We start from the raw sequence: 16321 nt of genomic DNA, 5'->3' as shown, positions 1-16321 counted from the left end.
ACTGTAGAGGCTCCAACGGGCACCGCTGTAGAGGCTCCAACGGGCACCACTGTAGAGGCTCCAACGGGCACCACTGTAGAGGCTCCAACGGGCACCACTGTAGAGGCTCCAACGGGCACCACTGTAGAGGCTCCAACGGGCACCACTGTAGAGGCTCCAACGGGCACCGCTGTAGAGGCTCCAACGGGCACCGCTGTAGAGGCTCCAACGGGCACCACTGTAGAGGCTCCAACGGGCACCACTGTAGAGGCTCCAACGGGCACCGCTGTAGAGGCTCCAACGGGCACCGCTGTAGAGGCTCCAACGGGCACCACTGTAGAGGCTCCAACGGGCACCACTGTAGAGGCTCCAACGGGCACCACTGTAGAGGCTCCAACGGGCACCACTGTAGAGGCTCCAACGGGCACCGCTCTAGTATCTATAAATGCGGCAAGTCTCTGTGTGTATACGTACTGTACGTGTGTACAGTATGTACGTCTGTAATTCACGTAACTCGAGAACCGTTCGCCCCACCGACTTCAAATTCGACACACGCGTTCCACACCTCCACAGGGAGTGCAGTGCCCGGTGTTCGTCGTTGGCATCCAGGGAGTGTGTGTGCACAGTTTGGCATGGATCGGAGATTAGCTGGTAGCGGACGCACGGAAGGACGGACACACACACGCACACACACACACACGGACGGAGTGCAAAACATACTCTCTCCCCATGCCTTCGGCCTGGTGGAGACAACAACTGGGTGGGGCATGCATTTCCAACTTGCATCGTCCCAGTCCAGTGCTCAACGGGCACCGCTCTAGTAACCAGTAAATCTGGACTAAATTGCATATAGGCTCATTTTCTTGAGCTTATATTGATCCCAAATGACTGGCCATGGGGTCTAGCGGTATTTGCAGAATTGCCCTGTCATACATTAGTTACACACGCATCCATGCCTTGGTTGACTACTACAGACTACAGTACAGCATTTAATTATACTTTCAAAGGAAGTGTAATTCAAAACTTTAGTTTAAATAAAGATCACAATATATTACATAATATGAATTAAGCAAAAGTAATTCAGAACTGTGACAGTGTAACCATATGTCTGAATAGCTATTGTACACAGTACAATCCGTAGTGTTTTGTAACAAATTCATACACTTTCAGAGTTAAATGAAAACTCTGGATTTTACTGTGCAGCTATAATACTTATGTTGTGGATTCTATTATTACATACTAATACATATAGGGAGTGGAACAGATATTATCTGTATGGTGCTATACCTATACTGTACACACATCTCTAAATACTACCATGGACTTACAAAACCATTTTTTTCTCCTTTTTTTCTGAGGTTGGCAGTAGAAATATGGAATTTGAAAACATGGAAAGTCAGTTTGGGTAATCTCTTTCGGCACACACACAGAGAGAACGAAGCACACAATGCACCAAGGTGTGTGTGCATGTGCGTGTGTGCGTGTCAGAACTGACTCAAAATGTATTTGCTAGTCATTTTCATGTAGATATTCATATGATTTTCCACAGGGGGGCGACATACTGTAACAAGTGTCAGAAATCCCAGCCAGTGAGTGAGTGTGTGCGTGCGCGTTCGTGCGTGGTGCGTGTCTAGGGGAATGGATCCTCTGGAGTGTAGTTGAAGGAGGCATCCAGAAACATAGCCAGAGTTCCCAGGGTCGTGATGACCACAAACAGCCACAGGAAGAGACGGTCCACCACCAACGCTATGTACTGCCAGTCTCCTGTCATCTGCACAAACGCACGCGCGCACACGCGCGCACACACACACACACACACACACACACACACACACACACACACACACACACACACCCACACACACACACACACACACACACAAACAAGCAGTTAACAACACACCTCGAGTCACTTTCCTCTGGTTTTCATTCCAAACAGACCAGTGTGAGCCGGTCCAGGCCACGCATTTGTTCTCCACGTGAATACTGAATCGAGTAAAGTATGCCTATAATAAATAATTGAAACTGAACGATGATACCAAACAAAACTAATTATGACGCCTCTGGCATTTTGCCATGGTTTCCTCTGGCTGAAGGGGATCATTTTAACATGGTTTCCTCTGGCTGAAGGGGATCATTTTAACATGGTTTCCTCTGAAGGGAATCATTTTAACATGGTTTCCTCTGGCTGAAGGGAATCATTTTAACATGGTTTCCTCTGGCTGAAGGGAATCATTTTAACATGGTTTCCTATGGCTGAAGGGAATCATTTTAACATGGTTTCCTCTGAAGGGAATCATTTTAACATGGTTTCCTCTGGCTGAAAGGAATCATTTTAACATGGTTTCCTCTGAAGGGAATCATTTTAACATGGTTTCCTCTGGCTGAAGGGAATCATTTTAACATGGTTTCCTCTGGCTGAAGGGAATCATTTTAACATGGTTTCCTCTGGCTGAAGGGAATCATTTTAACATGGTTTCCTCTGGCTGAAGGGAATCATTTTAACATGGTTTCTTCTGAAGGGAATCATTTTAACATGGTTTCCTCTGGCTGAAGGGAATCATTTTAACATGGTTTCCTCTGGCTGAAGGGAATCATTTTAACATGGTTTCCTCTGGCTGAAGGGGATCATTTTAACATGGTTTCCTCTGGCTGAAGGGAATCATTTTAACATGGTTTCTTCTGAAGGGAATCATTTTAACATGGTTTCCTCTGGCTGAAGGGAATCATTTTAACATGGTTTCCTCTGGCTGAAGGGGATCATTTTAACATGGTTTCCTCTGGCTGAAGGGAATCATTTTAACATGGTTTCCTCTGGCTGAAGGGAATCATTTTAACATGGTTTCCTCTGGCTGAAGGGAATCATTTTAACATGGTTTCCTCTGGCTGAAGGGAGTCATTTTAACATGGTTTCCTCTGGCTGAAGGGAATCATTTTAACATGGTTTCCTCTGGCTGAAGGGAGTCATTTTAACATGGTTTCCTCTGGCTGAAGGGAATCATTTTAACATGGTTTCCTCTGGCTGAAGGGAGTCATTTTAACATGGTTTCCTCTGGCTGAAGGGAGTCATTTTAACATGGTTTCCTCTGGCTGAAGGGAATCATTTTAACATGGTTTCCTCTGGCTGAAGGGAATCATTTTAACATGGTTTCCTCTGGCTGAAGGGAATCATTTTAACATGGTTTCCTCTGGCTGAAGGGAATCATTTTAACACGGTTTCCTCTGGCTGAAGGGAATCATTTTAACATGGTTTCCTCTGGCTGAAGGGAATCATTTTAACATGGTTTCCTCTGGCTGAAGGGAATCATTTTAACATGGTTTCCTCTGGCTGAAGGGAATCATTTTAACATGGTTTCCTCTGGCTGAAGGGAATCATTTTAACATGTTTCCTCTAGCTGAAGGGAATCATTTTAACATGGTTTCCTCTGAAGGGAATCATTTTAACATGTTTCCTCTGGCTGAAGGGAATCATTTTAACATGTTTCCTCTGGCTGAAGGGAATCATTTTAACATGTTTTCCTCTGAAGGGAATCATTTTAACATGGTTTCCTCTGGCTGAAGGGAATCATTTTAACATGGTTTCCTCTAGCTGAAGGGAGTCATTTTAACATGGTTTCCTCTGGCTGAAGGGAATCATTTTAACACGGTTTCCTCTAGCTGAAGGGAGTCATTTTAACATGGTTTCCTCTGGCTGAAGGGAATCATTTTAACATGGTTTCCTCTGGCTGAAGGGAATCATTTTAACATGTTTCCTCTAGCTGAAGGGAGTCATTTTAACATGGTTTCCTCTGGCTGAAGGGAATCATTTTAACATGGTTTCCTCTGGCTGAAGGGAATCATTTTAACATGTTTCCTCTAGCTGAAGGGAGTCATTTTAACATGTTTCCTCTAGCTGAAGGGAGTCATTTTAACATGGTTTCCTCTGGCTGAAGGGAATCATTTTAACATGGTTTCCTCTGGCTGAAGGGAATCATTTTAACATGTTTCCTCTAGCTGAAGGGAGTCATTTTAACATGGTTTCCTCTGGCTGAAGGGAATCATTTTAACATGGTTTCCTCTGGCTGAAGGGAATCATTTTAACATGGTTTCCTCTGGCTGAAGGGAATCATTTTAACATGTTTCCTCTAGCTCAGGGGTCCCCAAACCTTTTCCTGTGAGGGCCACATAACTTTTCCCTTCTCTGATGGGGGCCGGGGTCAGTTTGTAACAGAAAAAGTGTGACGACGTAAACATTTATTTTTTTCCAGAAAGCCACACATAACCAAATATTAATAACCAGTGCACGTACTGTACATGCAGCACTACAGGGCTGCATAGTGCCAGGGTTTCCTGCACAATGTTGTTGGCATGGCGCTGCGCCATGCTTGAAATAAATCGCGCCATGCCAAGTTTTTTTTTTTTTGAGGGGCCTAGTGAATCATGGTGTGTGTGTGATATGAAATGTCCAGTACCTCCCCAGTGCCTCCCCAGTGTCTCCCCAGTGCCTCCCAGTGTCCCACTGAGTGCCTCCCCAGTGTCCCCCTGAGTGTCTCCCCAGTGCCTCCCCAGTGCCTCCACAGTGTCCCCCTGAGTGTCTCCCCAGTGTCCCCCTGAGTGTCTCCCCAGTGCCTCCCAGTGTCCCCCTGAGTGTCTCCCCAGTGTCCCCCTGAGTGTCTCCCCAGTGCCTCCCCAGTGTCTCCCCAGTGCCTCCCAGTGTCCCCCTGAGTGCCTCCCCAGTGTCTCCCCAGTGCCTCCCAGTGTCCCCCTGAGTGCCTCCCCAGTGCCTCCCTCCCTGAATGCCTCCCCAGTGTCTCCCCAGTGTCCCCCCGAGTGCCTCCCCAGTGCCTCCCCAGTGTCCCCCTGAGTGTCTCCCCAGTGCCTCCCCAGTGCCTCCCAGTGTCCCCCTGAGTGCCTCCCCAGTGCCTCCCCAGTGTCTCCCAGTGTCTCAGTGCCTCCCAGTGTCCCCCTGAGTGCCTCCCCAGTGCCTCCCCAGTGCCTCCCTGAGTGCCTCCCCAGTGTCTCCCCAGTGCCTCCCCAGTGCCTCCCCAGTGTCTCCCCAGTGCCTCCCCAGTGCCTCCCCAGTGCCTCCCCAGTGCCTCCCCAGTGTCCCCTCAGTGTCTCCCCAGTGTCCCCCCAGTGCCTCCGCAGTGTCTCCAATAGCAATACAAGAGCAATAATACAAATTCATCTTAATTTATTATTCTAATTATTTGCTCTCATCCAGTGCTAATGAAAAATAAAAAATAAAATCCTATATATATATATATAAATTTTTTGAGGCAGGCGGGCCACATAAAATGACATGGCGGGCCGTATACGGCCCGCGGGCCGTAGTTTGGGGACCCCTGCTCTAGCTGAAGGGAGTCATTTTATCATGGTTTCCTCTGGCTGAAGGGAGTCATTTTAACATGTTTCCTCTGGCTGAAGGGAGTCATTTTAACATGGTTTCCTCTGGCTGAAGGGAATCATTTTAACATGGTTTCCTCTGGCTGAAGGGAATCATTTTAACATGTTTCCTCTAGCTGAAGGGAATCATTTTAACATGGTTTCCTCTGGCTGAAGGGAATCATTTTAACATGGTTTCCTCTGGCTGAAGGGAATCATTTTAACATGGTTTCCTCTGAAGGGAATCATTTTAACATGGTTACCTACGGTATGGCTGAAGGGAATCATTTTAACATGGTTTCCTCTGGCTGAAGGGAATCATTTTAACACGGTTTCCTCTGGCTGAAGGGAATCATTTTAACATGGTTTCCTCTGGCTGAAGGGAATCATTTTAACATGGTTTCCTCTGGCTGAAGGGAATCATTTTAACATGGTTTCCTCTGGCTGAAGGGAATCATTTTAACACGGTTTCCTCTGAAGGGAATAATTTTAACACGGTTTCCTCTGGTTGAAGTGAATCATTTTAACATGGTTTCCTCTGGCTGAAGGGAATCATTTTAACATGGTTTCCTCTAGCTGAAGGGAGTCATTTTAACATGGTTTCCTCTGGCTGAAGGGGATCATTTTAACATGGTTTCCTCTGGCTGAAGGGAATCATTTTAACACGGTTTCCTCTGGCTGGAAGGGAATCATTTTAACATGGTTTCCTCTGGCTGAAGGGAATCATTTTAACATGGTTTCCTCTGGCTGAAGGGAATCATTTTAACATGGTTTCCTCTGGCTGAAGGGAATCATTTTAACATGGTTTCCTCTGGCTGAAGGGAATCATTTTAACATGGTTTCCTCTGGCTGAAGGGAATCATTTGTGACCAGTGCCAACAAAACATGCCTCATGTCGCCTTTTCCATTTTTCAGATTTTTACAGATTATTAAAGTACAGAATGTAAGCTTTCATATGATGTATCATTCAATGAAATTGGACAATAATTGAAGGAGATATAACCATTTTAAAATGACTGGGGCCTTTCACCCAAAGCTGAGAAAAGCCCTTTTCAATATTCACAACATTTTATCACCTTAGAGCTGGACAGAAGTGGGTGTGACAATGGGAGGGACAAGAGACAATAGGACGTTTTAGCTGTCAACAGTGCAACACTAGAAACACTGACATGTTTAAGCCAGTAGAACAAACAATGCAATTTGTAAGGTGCCCCAATAAACCCTTTTGAAAGTACTAAGTATTAAATACTAAGTATAAGTATTCAAGTATTAAATATTAAGTTAAGTGTTCAATTTAACTTATACACTACCTGGTTGTAAATAGCTGCAGTACACCATTTTATGCAGGTCTACTTTAAGCAATCAAAGTCAGACAATTGACCCAGTATTTTAAATAAATAAAATCGACGCATCAGGCTATGATGTTGTGCGCTTGTAGATTTGCTATTTTAATAAACAGATCTGTCCACATGCAGTCACAATGCCTGGTTTCATTTATAGTAATTCCTGTGCATTCGATGGGTGGATTCATACTACATCGGGTGTCTATTTAGTGTGCAAGGCTTACATCCGGTCTAAAGCCCACCCACTGTATGCCCTGATTTATATACACAATACATACACGATCCGTATCCTCCCCTCACCGGATGTTGAATTAACAGTACTAACAGCCGTATTTGAAAAGACGTAGCTCTTTGCTGGGTGCGCGAGGAAAAAAATTAAGCGATTTCCTTTTCAATTGATACCGTTTCTTAGAGACGGCCTACACAAACGTTCTATATACCAAATGAAAGCCTGCATTTCATAGTTTACATAGTATATAACCTTTTTTTAAATGAGCAAGAAATGAGCGAGTTGTGATTAAAAGAAAAGACGTGTGATCTCTTTGCTCTTTAACACACGACACAAACGGCTAACTAGGCTAGCTAGCTTCTAGCCTGTTGTTTGTTGGTGAAAGACTCCAAGCTGGGAAGTGTATTTCAGCGAGTAGCTATACGTGGTTTTGTTTATTTTCTGTAAAGTCTAACCCAAATGCCCAGAATACTTCTGTGTTTACAAACACAAGCACGCTAATGGGCGGTGATCAGAGCGTGAAACCTGAGGACAAAGAGATTACAGGACCAATCGTAACCAACATGCAAATCTCGGAACTGCGCTCTTCTGCCTCCAGAAACTTGTTAAAAAACAAGCCCACTTTGACGTATAAATGTATACATTTCATTTGCCCAAATGAACAATCTGTTTGAATGAAAACCTTCTTCAACATTCAAACTGTATTAATATGAAAAAAAAAGAAAATCACATAAAAAAAAAAAACGAGTTTATTTATTGATTTAAGGCATGTTCATTCTGGCGACATGAGGCATATTCTGCTGGCACTGGTCACATTTTAACATGGTTTCCTCTGGCTGAAGGGAATCATTTTAACATGGTTTCCTCTGGCTGAAGGGAATCATTTTAACATGGTTTCCTCTGGCTGGAAGGGAATCATTTTAACATGGTTTCCTCTGAAGGGAATCATTTTAACACGTTTCCTCTGGCTGGAAGGGAGTCATTTTAACATGGTTTCCTCTGAAGGGAATCATTTTAACACGTTTCCTCTGGCTGAAGGGAATCATTTTGGCCATGGTCCAGATCAAAACACTGCAAAACAACTTGAACCCAGTTGAGCCTAGTTAACAACAGTAGCCTTAGTGTCTCTATAATGGGCATGTCAAAGGTGAACATTCGGTATAAAATAGCCGATCTATAAGATCACATCACAATAAAGTGTGTGTGTGTGTGTGTGTGTGTGTGTGTGTGTGTGTGTGTGTGTGCAGGGGCGGCCTTATGGATCTGGAGGCCCGTTTCAAGACCAAATATGAGCCCCATCACTCTCGACAATTACGCCAGCAACAACAACGCTCCTCATCCTCTCGTCCCTTTACAATCTCCTCCCCTTTAACTCCCAATGCCGCACATTTTTACCAGGGTTATTAACAGGGAATGCGTGCGCGAGTCTCACCGAGTCGCTTGTGTCCTGCTGCTTCAGCTGCTCAGCCATGTAGGTGACGGCGGCGATGGCCGACTTGAGGTTGGGTGGCAGGATGAGACAGTAGTTGTCGGTGTCCATGTATCTGTGCAGCTGCACCGTGCTCTCCGTCCTACGGGGGGGAGGGGGGGGGGGGGAGGCACTGACGTTATGTTTTTTTCAAGCTACATGTATCTTGACCCATTTTGACCTGAGATCAGATTCTAAAAATGTCTTCTACATCCTGACAGTTTTCTGAAATAGCTATGTTTCTATAAGTCAGTCGTTCTTCGACTTTTCAAAAATAGCAGACCTACAAGCTCATAGCGCGCCACTCGGTGGCGCGCTATGAGCTTGTAGATCTGCTATTTTTCAATAGCTAAAGCACAACATAATGCTAACACCAAAAGGGGTTCGTCTCTGTCGGGTGGAAACCTCATTATGCAAAAGTGGTAGATCGACAAGCTCGGGCTTGTACATCTGCTACTTTTGAGTGACGCTAGTGTGCAGTGTGTTCAAGTAGGGCGTAATTTGCGGAAAAGGGGCAGAATTTACACGAAAAAAAAGAAGAAAATAAACACAAAAAATGTGGAGACAAGAGGTTTCTGCCCGACAGCAACAATATAAAAGGTCCTCACTATAATGCTCTTTATGTGGCACCATTTATGTCTACGTGGTCTGTATCTCAGAGGGCGGCTGTGGACACAGTGACATCATCAGTAGGCAGGTTTGGTCATTTCAAAATCTTAAACCAATAAAAATCACACCCGTGTGAAGTGACATCGTACATCATCATGGATCATCTCATACTGGCCAATCAGAATGCCTGTTGCCACAAATTTGGTCATATTTGGCTGACATTTGACCTAATTTCACCTTTGAATGGCATTTAATGTTTGTGTTGCGGACATTTTGTGGGTACAAAAGCTGTATATAGGAGGGGAAAAAAGTTGGTGAAGTCAGTATAAACATTATTTGTTGTAAGTAAAAAAAGATCACACCCGTGTGAAGTGAGGGCGCTCTTATCATCATGCATCATCTCATACTGGCCACTATCAGAATGCCTGTTGCCTGTTTCCACAAATTCACAGGTGAAGTTCCGACACATGTTTTGGTCCGACGGTCATTAGACCGACAACCTACCTCTATCCTTAACCTAACCATAACCAACCTACCTCTACCTCTACCTCTATCCCTAACCTAACCATAACCAACCTACCTCTACCTCTATCCCTAACCTAACCATAACCAACCTATACCTCTATCCCTAACCTAACCATAACCAACCTACCTCTACCTCTATCCCTAACCTAACCATAACCAACCTATACCTCTATCCTTAACCTAACCATAACCAACCTACCTCTACCTCTATCCCTAACCTAACCATAACCAACCTATACCTCTATCCCTAACCTAACCATAACCAACCTACCTCTACCTCTATCCCGAACCTAACCATAACCAACCTATACCTCTATCCCTAACCTAACCATAACCAACCTACCTCTATCCCTAACCTAACCATAACCAACCTACCTCTATCCCTAACCTAACCATAACCAACCTATACCTCTACCCCTAACCTAACCATAACCAACCTACCTCTACCTCTATCCCTAACCTAACCATAACCAACCTATACCTCTATCCCTAACCTAACCATAACCAACCTACCTCTATCCCTAACCTAACCATAACCAACCTACCTCTATCCCTAACCTAACCATAACCAACCTATACATCTATCCCTAACCTAACCATAACCAACCTACCTCTATCCCTAACCTAACCATAACCAACCTACACCTCTATCCCTAACCTAACCATAACCAACCTACCTCTATCCCTAACCTAACCATAACCAACCTACACCTCTATCCCTAAACTAACCATAACCAACCTATACCTCTATCCCTAACCTAACCATAACCAACCTACCTCTATCCCTAACCTAACCATAACCAACCTACACCTCTATCCCTAACCTAACCATAACCAACCTACCTCTATCCCTAACCTAACCATAACCAACCTATACCTCTATCCCTAACCTAACCATAACCAACCTATACCTCTATCCCTAACCTAACCATAACCAACCTATACCTCTATCCCTAACCTAACCATAACCAACCTACCTCTATCCCTAACCTAACCATAACCAACCTACCTCTATCCCTAACCTAACCATAACCAACCTATACCTCTATCCCTAACCTAACCATAACCAACCTACCTCTATCCCTAACCTAACCATAACCAACCTACACCTCTATCCCTAACCTAACCATAACCAACCTATACCTCTATCCCTAACCTAACCATAACCAACCTACCTCTATCCCTAACCTAACCATAACCAACCTATACCTCTATCCCTAACCTAACCATAACAAATCTATACCTCTATCCCTAACCTAACCATAACCAACCTACCTGAGCTACCTCTATCCCTAACCTAACCATAACCAACCTATACCTCTATCCCTAACCTAACCATAACAAACCTATACCTCTATCCCTAACCTAACCATAACCAACCTACCTGAGCTACCTCTATCCCTAACCTAACCATAACCAACCTATACCTCTATCCCTAACCTAACCATAACCAACGTACCTCTATCCCTAACCTAACCATAACCAACCTACCTCTATCCCTAACCTAACCATAACCAACCTATACCTCTATCCCTAACCTAACCATAACCAACCTATACCTCTATCCCTAACCTAACCATAACGTATATAGGTACATCATCATACATCACATTCTGTGCTCAACCAATCAAATCAACACAAATGTAATTCCGGAAAATCACAGGAGTATAATATATGAACAGAGTCAGACTACCCATTGGTTCTCGGTACTCAGTGCAGTAGTATATCCCTTATCATACCACTCGAAGGCCAGTCGGTGATGTCATTACCCGTCGATATAAAACCCGTAATGCGTTATCTGTGATGTCAGCCTGGTGCTCGGGTCACCCTATAAGGTGTCGAGCAGATGTCCATTGGCTGTCGGGTTCCTTCGGATGTCGAGCAGAGCTAAGAGAGTCTGACTGACTAAGGAGGGTAAAGCTACAAACAGCTCTGGCATAAACAGAATAATTATGGCTCAAGAAGAGGTGACTGAAACAGGTTCATCGAATGGTCAGGCGGTCATCCCAGATGGCACCGCTGTCTCAGACGGGACCGTCACAGACGGGACCGTCACAGACGGCAAAGGCTCAGATGTCATTAAGGTCGCGGGGAAGAATGAGCCGAGGAACAGTTTGTCTATACGCGAGAAACTGTGCTATGCTGTCGGTGGAGCGCCTTACCAGATCACGGCATCCGCCCTGGGCTTCTTCCTGCAGATCTTTCTGCTGGACGTGGCCGAGCTGAACCCCTTCCACGCGTCCATAATTGTGTTCGCCGGTCGAGCGTGGGACGCGATAACGGACCCCACGGTGGGCTTCCTGGTGTCCCGCAGCCCGTGGACGCGATTCGGACGCATGCTGACCTGGGTCGTGCTGTCGACTCCTCTCGCCGTGGTGGCATACTTCTTCGTGTGGTACGTCCCCCCTTTCGAGAATGGCAAGGTCGTCTGGTACCTGGTGTTCTACTGCCTCTTTATGACACTACAGACCTGCTTCCACGTGCCCTACTCTGCCCTCACCATGTTCATCAGCACGGAGCAGAAGGAGAGAGACTCGTGCAGCGCTTACAGGATGACCGTGGAGGTTCTGGGCATGTTGATCGGCACAGCCGTCCAGGGGCAAATAGTGGGCATGGCCAGCGCGCCGTGCATCCCTGTGTCCCATGGCGAGGAACGCAACAATTCTACCTCTATGTTTGCCATCAATGGCACCGCTCTTCCCATGATCCTGGAAGACACGAAACTTGACACGAAATTTGCCTACATGATGGCCTCGCTTGCCATCAGCGGCATCTACATTTTATGTGCCGTCGTCCTCTTCTTTGGAATCAAAGAGAAAAAAGAATCCCTGCGCACCCGGTCGGAGCCCATGTCTTTCGTCCAGGCAATAAGGATGGTCATGGGGTATGGACCCTATGCCATACTGAACATGGCCTGCCTCTTCACGGCGACGGGCTTTTATCTCCTGGAGGGGAACTTTGCGGTGTTCTGCACCTATACGCTGGGCTTCAGAAATCAGTTCCAGAACGTTCTGCTGGTCAGCATGATCTCCGCTACCCTCAGCGTTCCCTTCTGGCATTGGCTACTGACTAAGTTTGGGAAGAAAACGGCTTTTTATGCTGGAAACCTGCTCGCCGTTCCCTTCCTGATTCTGATAGCGTTAGTGCAGAGCAACCTGATCCTCACCTACATCATCGCCTTTGTTTGTGGAGCGAGCATAGGCGCAGCCCTACTGATCCCGTGGTCGATGCTTCCCGACGTGGTCGATGACTTCAAGGTGCACAATCCTGACTCCATTGGCCACGAGGCCATCTTCTACTCATTCTACGTCTTCTTTGGCAAATTTGCAGCTGGCATTTCCCTGGGCATTTCCACACTGAGCTTATATTTTGCGGGCTACATTACCCGAGGCTGTTCACAACCAGATGCGGTTAATTGGACCCTACAAATGCTGGTCTCCGTTGTTCCCGTGCTCCTAATTATGATTGGCTTGGTTATTTTCTACTATTATCCAATCAATGAGGAAACGAGGCAAGGGAACAGCAAACTGCTCCAGGAACTGCAGGACAGCAAACCAATACTGACCAATACTTGGTCTCAAGAGATTCAAGAGGACTCGACAGGGATGTCCAACATGGTCTAGAATATCTTTGAAACATGGACCCCAGAGCTGACCCTGACCAATTTGGTGCTCGAGTTTAGCTCTTGCTTTGCAGACAATTCCACCATAAATTGTTGTGTTCATAAACTCACAAATGACTGCATGGTTTTATGTCTTTGAAACATTATTGTAGTTCTATAAGGCTACCCATTTCAATGTGTTGGAAGTCAATGAGGCTTGTGGCTGAAACCGTGCCCAGATTTGGAGATTCTAATTACAGCATCGATACACCAGACAGCAGAGCTTCTGCTGGGAGTGTGCCTTTATTGTCATTATGGCAAGGCTCTGAAATCATGCAAAGCACAAAATAAAATAAAAATTACAATACAAACGAATGATGGTAAAACAACTAATACAAACTATACAAATACAGGAACTGTTCCTGTAGAAAGGTGTCATTCAATACTCAAGAAAGAGGGTACATTTGTCACTCACCCCTACCAGGTACAGGCAGTGTCACATGTTCTGCAGGACAGCAATACAAAATATTACGATAAGTGACTAGCAGATTAATGTATATTACTGTGTATGCATTGGTGTAACAGTGTGAGCACAAAAACTACAAGAGAGTATTTACACTTTATTTTTTTCTTTCGTCCTTGTCCATGGTTCTGACAGCCACAGAAAAACAAATCTTCCTGAGCCTCAAGCCCTGGGATTTGAGAACGTGGCCACCTTCCAGGACCAAGGCATATACACCACAGTGTTCTATTCCAGGTCAACCAGTTTGCTAGCCTGGCCCGATGAGGACTGTAGTGTTAAAGGAGCTGAGCTGTAGCCAATAAAGAACATATGGCCCTTCCATGCTGAGATGGGAGAGGGTGACATGCAGAACCTGGGAAATTGCTAAATCAGTGGATCTGCTTGGAAAGTATAGGCAAGCAAACTGCAGTGGCTCCAATGTGCTAGGGAAGAGAGAAGCTGTGGTATTTTACTAGCCCCTCAAAGCACAAGTTGTTGACTCGTTAACACTAGCATGTCGGAGAGGTAATTGTGTTGACCGTTTAAAGTTGACTATCTTTGCCCATGAAGCTTTCAGAAGGTTCCCCTTCAATGACCATCACCATTCTATCATCTCAGAAATTGTTGACATCTGGGGAGGCATTCTTGGGTATGGGGGACAATGGTAGACCTTCTGAAGCATATGGTGGTGAACACTGGTACCCCTTTTTTGTGGGTTCAATCTTTGGAGATAACCCAGTTCTGTTATAAATGTGCGAATTCTGTCCACGTGTAAGTCGCCAACAACCCGAGATGGTGCTGTGACTGACCTTGAGATAGGCAGTTTAGCTGATCCGACAAATAAGTCCATAAAAATAGGCATGAGATGATCTGAACCAATGATCTGAACAATATGCCCATATAAAACTCGCCACACACATCAGCAAGGACCTGAGGGAGCTCAGTCGGATAGGCGCTCGTCCAGAACCACCGATCTGAACTAAACGCCCAAATGGGCATATGCTGATCACATCAGCGATCTCCATATATGGGCATAGAAAGGACACAGGCAGGAAGACGAGACAGATGCAGAGATATCCATACGAGCCTTAAAAAGGTACACAGACAGACTGCCTGTGCACTTTTAGTAGCTGGGTTACTAATTGACACTGGCTGTTACTGTCCAGTGGAGGACATGCTGACCTAGAGTGCCATTTACTTCTTCTCTAATCCATCATGCCTCATGCCAATGCCGCTGCTGTGGGTGGGTGTCCTTGTGTCCCCTCGAGCCAATCGCCAGGAGCACTGGCCATATTTCTTTGGTGCACCCCCCCCACCAAACCCAACCCAACACAAACCCACCACCGCCTGAGTGACCATGGCACGCTCCTAACATGAGGGGGTGACATTGTGACAGGGTTGGATCAATGCTTTTTGACACCGAACTCTGGGAAGAACCACTGTGTGGGCATCTTTATGTCAGAGGTTTTCAAGTTTAAAATCAGTTTAACCACTTTAGCAATCTACAAGCTATAGTCTATTTTCAAGGAATCTTGATTTTTTTTTAAACATAAAAAGAAACACCACAAATCTTGTAATTTTGGTCTGCAGCCAAATGCATATTCATTTGGAGGTCCTTGACATTGTGGAAGAAGGGACAGCCGCACACTGCCACTTGCTAGTTCAGAGCAATTTTATTAATTGAGCAACGTTTCGGTCTTGCGACCTTCCTCAGGCTTAATTCAAGAATGGGCTGACATTGTCACTAAATACATTTCAGGAAGTGTAAACAACCAATCAAAATGCATGTAATTTATCCAAATAGATAACAGCTGTGAAGAACCTTGTCACGTGACTTGAAGGTGCAGTGTTTATGTGAACATTCCTCATATATATCATTGAAAATAACAGTTTACAATAATACAGGGGAAAAGAATTATACATAAATGTCATGCCATACAACATACAAGGAAGACATACAGTAAAATAAGCAAATAAATGTCAAATGTAAGATCCTACTCTGTCCGAAAGAGTGGAAAAGAATAAGAAAAAAATATAATAAAAATTGCACCTAAAGTGCCTATAGTACCGGCTGGACAAGAAGTTCAGATCAACATTTTCTATAGCATAACATTCAATAGTAGTTGAATAGTAGTCATTAAGCCCTTTGGGGTGTAAGGTTTGTAGAGTGTGGATCCAGTAGGCCTCACGTTGACTTGTTTTAAAAGGGCATCGTGGTTGCCTGCCGGGTGTGCGGAAGTCTTCTCTCTATGAGGTCCTTGACATGAAAAGGTTTGAGAACCAACTGCTGCTGTTTTATGTACTAATTTTCACTCCAGTCCACATGAGATGCTGTGGTTTCAAGATTCCTGTTACAGACATACATACAGATTTGGTGCATTTACATAGAGTGGTGTCCTTTGGGCAATGGCCTGTCTTGGAACGACGCAAGTTGGAAATGCATGCCCCACCCAGTTATTATGTCTGTCTCTCTCATGCCCATATATGGAGTTCTTTGTCAGGCATGCCCAAATATGGAGGCTATGCGGATGTCAGAACATATTGTGATGTCATTACAGACGTATGTACAGAGTACAGAGACTTGGTGCATTTATAGATGCAGACTGGTGCAGACTATAGATAGAGCTAAAAAGGATGACGCTGGCCAGGTCTGTCTACAATCTGCTCTTCAGGAGAACGTCGACCTTCGCTGTGACCATCA

At 45.1% G+C, this 16321-nt stretch overlaps 2 protein-coding genes across 2 annotated transcripts in view; one reads left to right on the top strand and one right to left on the bottom strand.

The window, feature by feature from the left end:
* Positions 1 to 1561: 1561 nt before the first annotated feature.
* chrnb1l (cholinergic receptor, nicotinic, beta 1 (muscle) like) overlaps positions 1562 to 16321 on the bottom strand; it is a gene marked incomplete at its 5' end in the record, with an annotated part of 32796 nt that continues 18036 nt past the window's right edge. The window contains 2 exons of the mRNA XM_083789533.1: positions 1562 to 1750; positions 8348 to 8486. Coding sequence (XP_083645659.1) covers positions 1610 to 1750; positions 8348 to 8486 — 280 coding nt within the window. The 3' untranslated portion in view covers positions 1562 to 1609. The remainder of the gene's footprint in view (positions 1751 to 8347; positions 8487 to 16321) is intronic.
* LOC310875616 (sodium-dependent lysophosphatidylcholine symporter 1-B-like) lies at positions 11470 to 13140 on the top strand (the record flags this gene model as incomplete). The annotated part of the gene is made up of 1 exon (XM_083788904.1): positions 11470 to 13140. The coding sequence occupies one exon, from the start codon at positions 11470 to 11472 to the stop codon at positions 13138 to 13140; it is 1671 nt and encodes a 556-aa protein (XP_083645030.1).

The sequence above is a fragment of the Protomyctophum parallelum genome, assembly GCF_964188405.1.
Source record: "Protomyctophum parallelum genome assembly, chromosome: 18".
NCBI lineage: Eukaryota > Metazoa > Chordata > Actinopteri > Myctophiformes > Myctophidae > Protomyctophum > Protomyctophum parallelum.
This window is presented reverse-complemented; position numbering and strand designations above follow the sequence as displayed.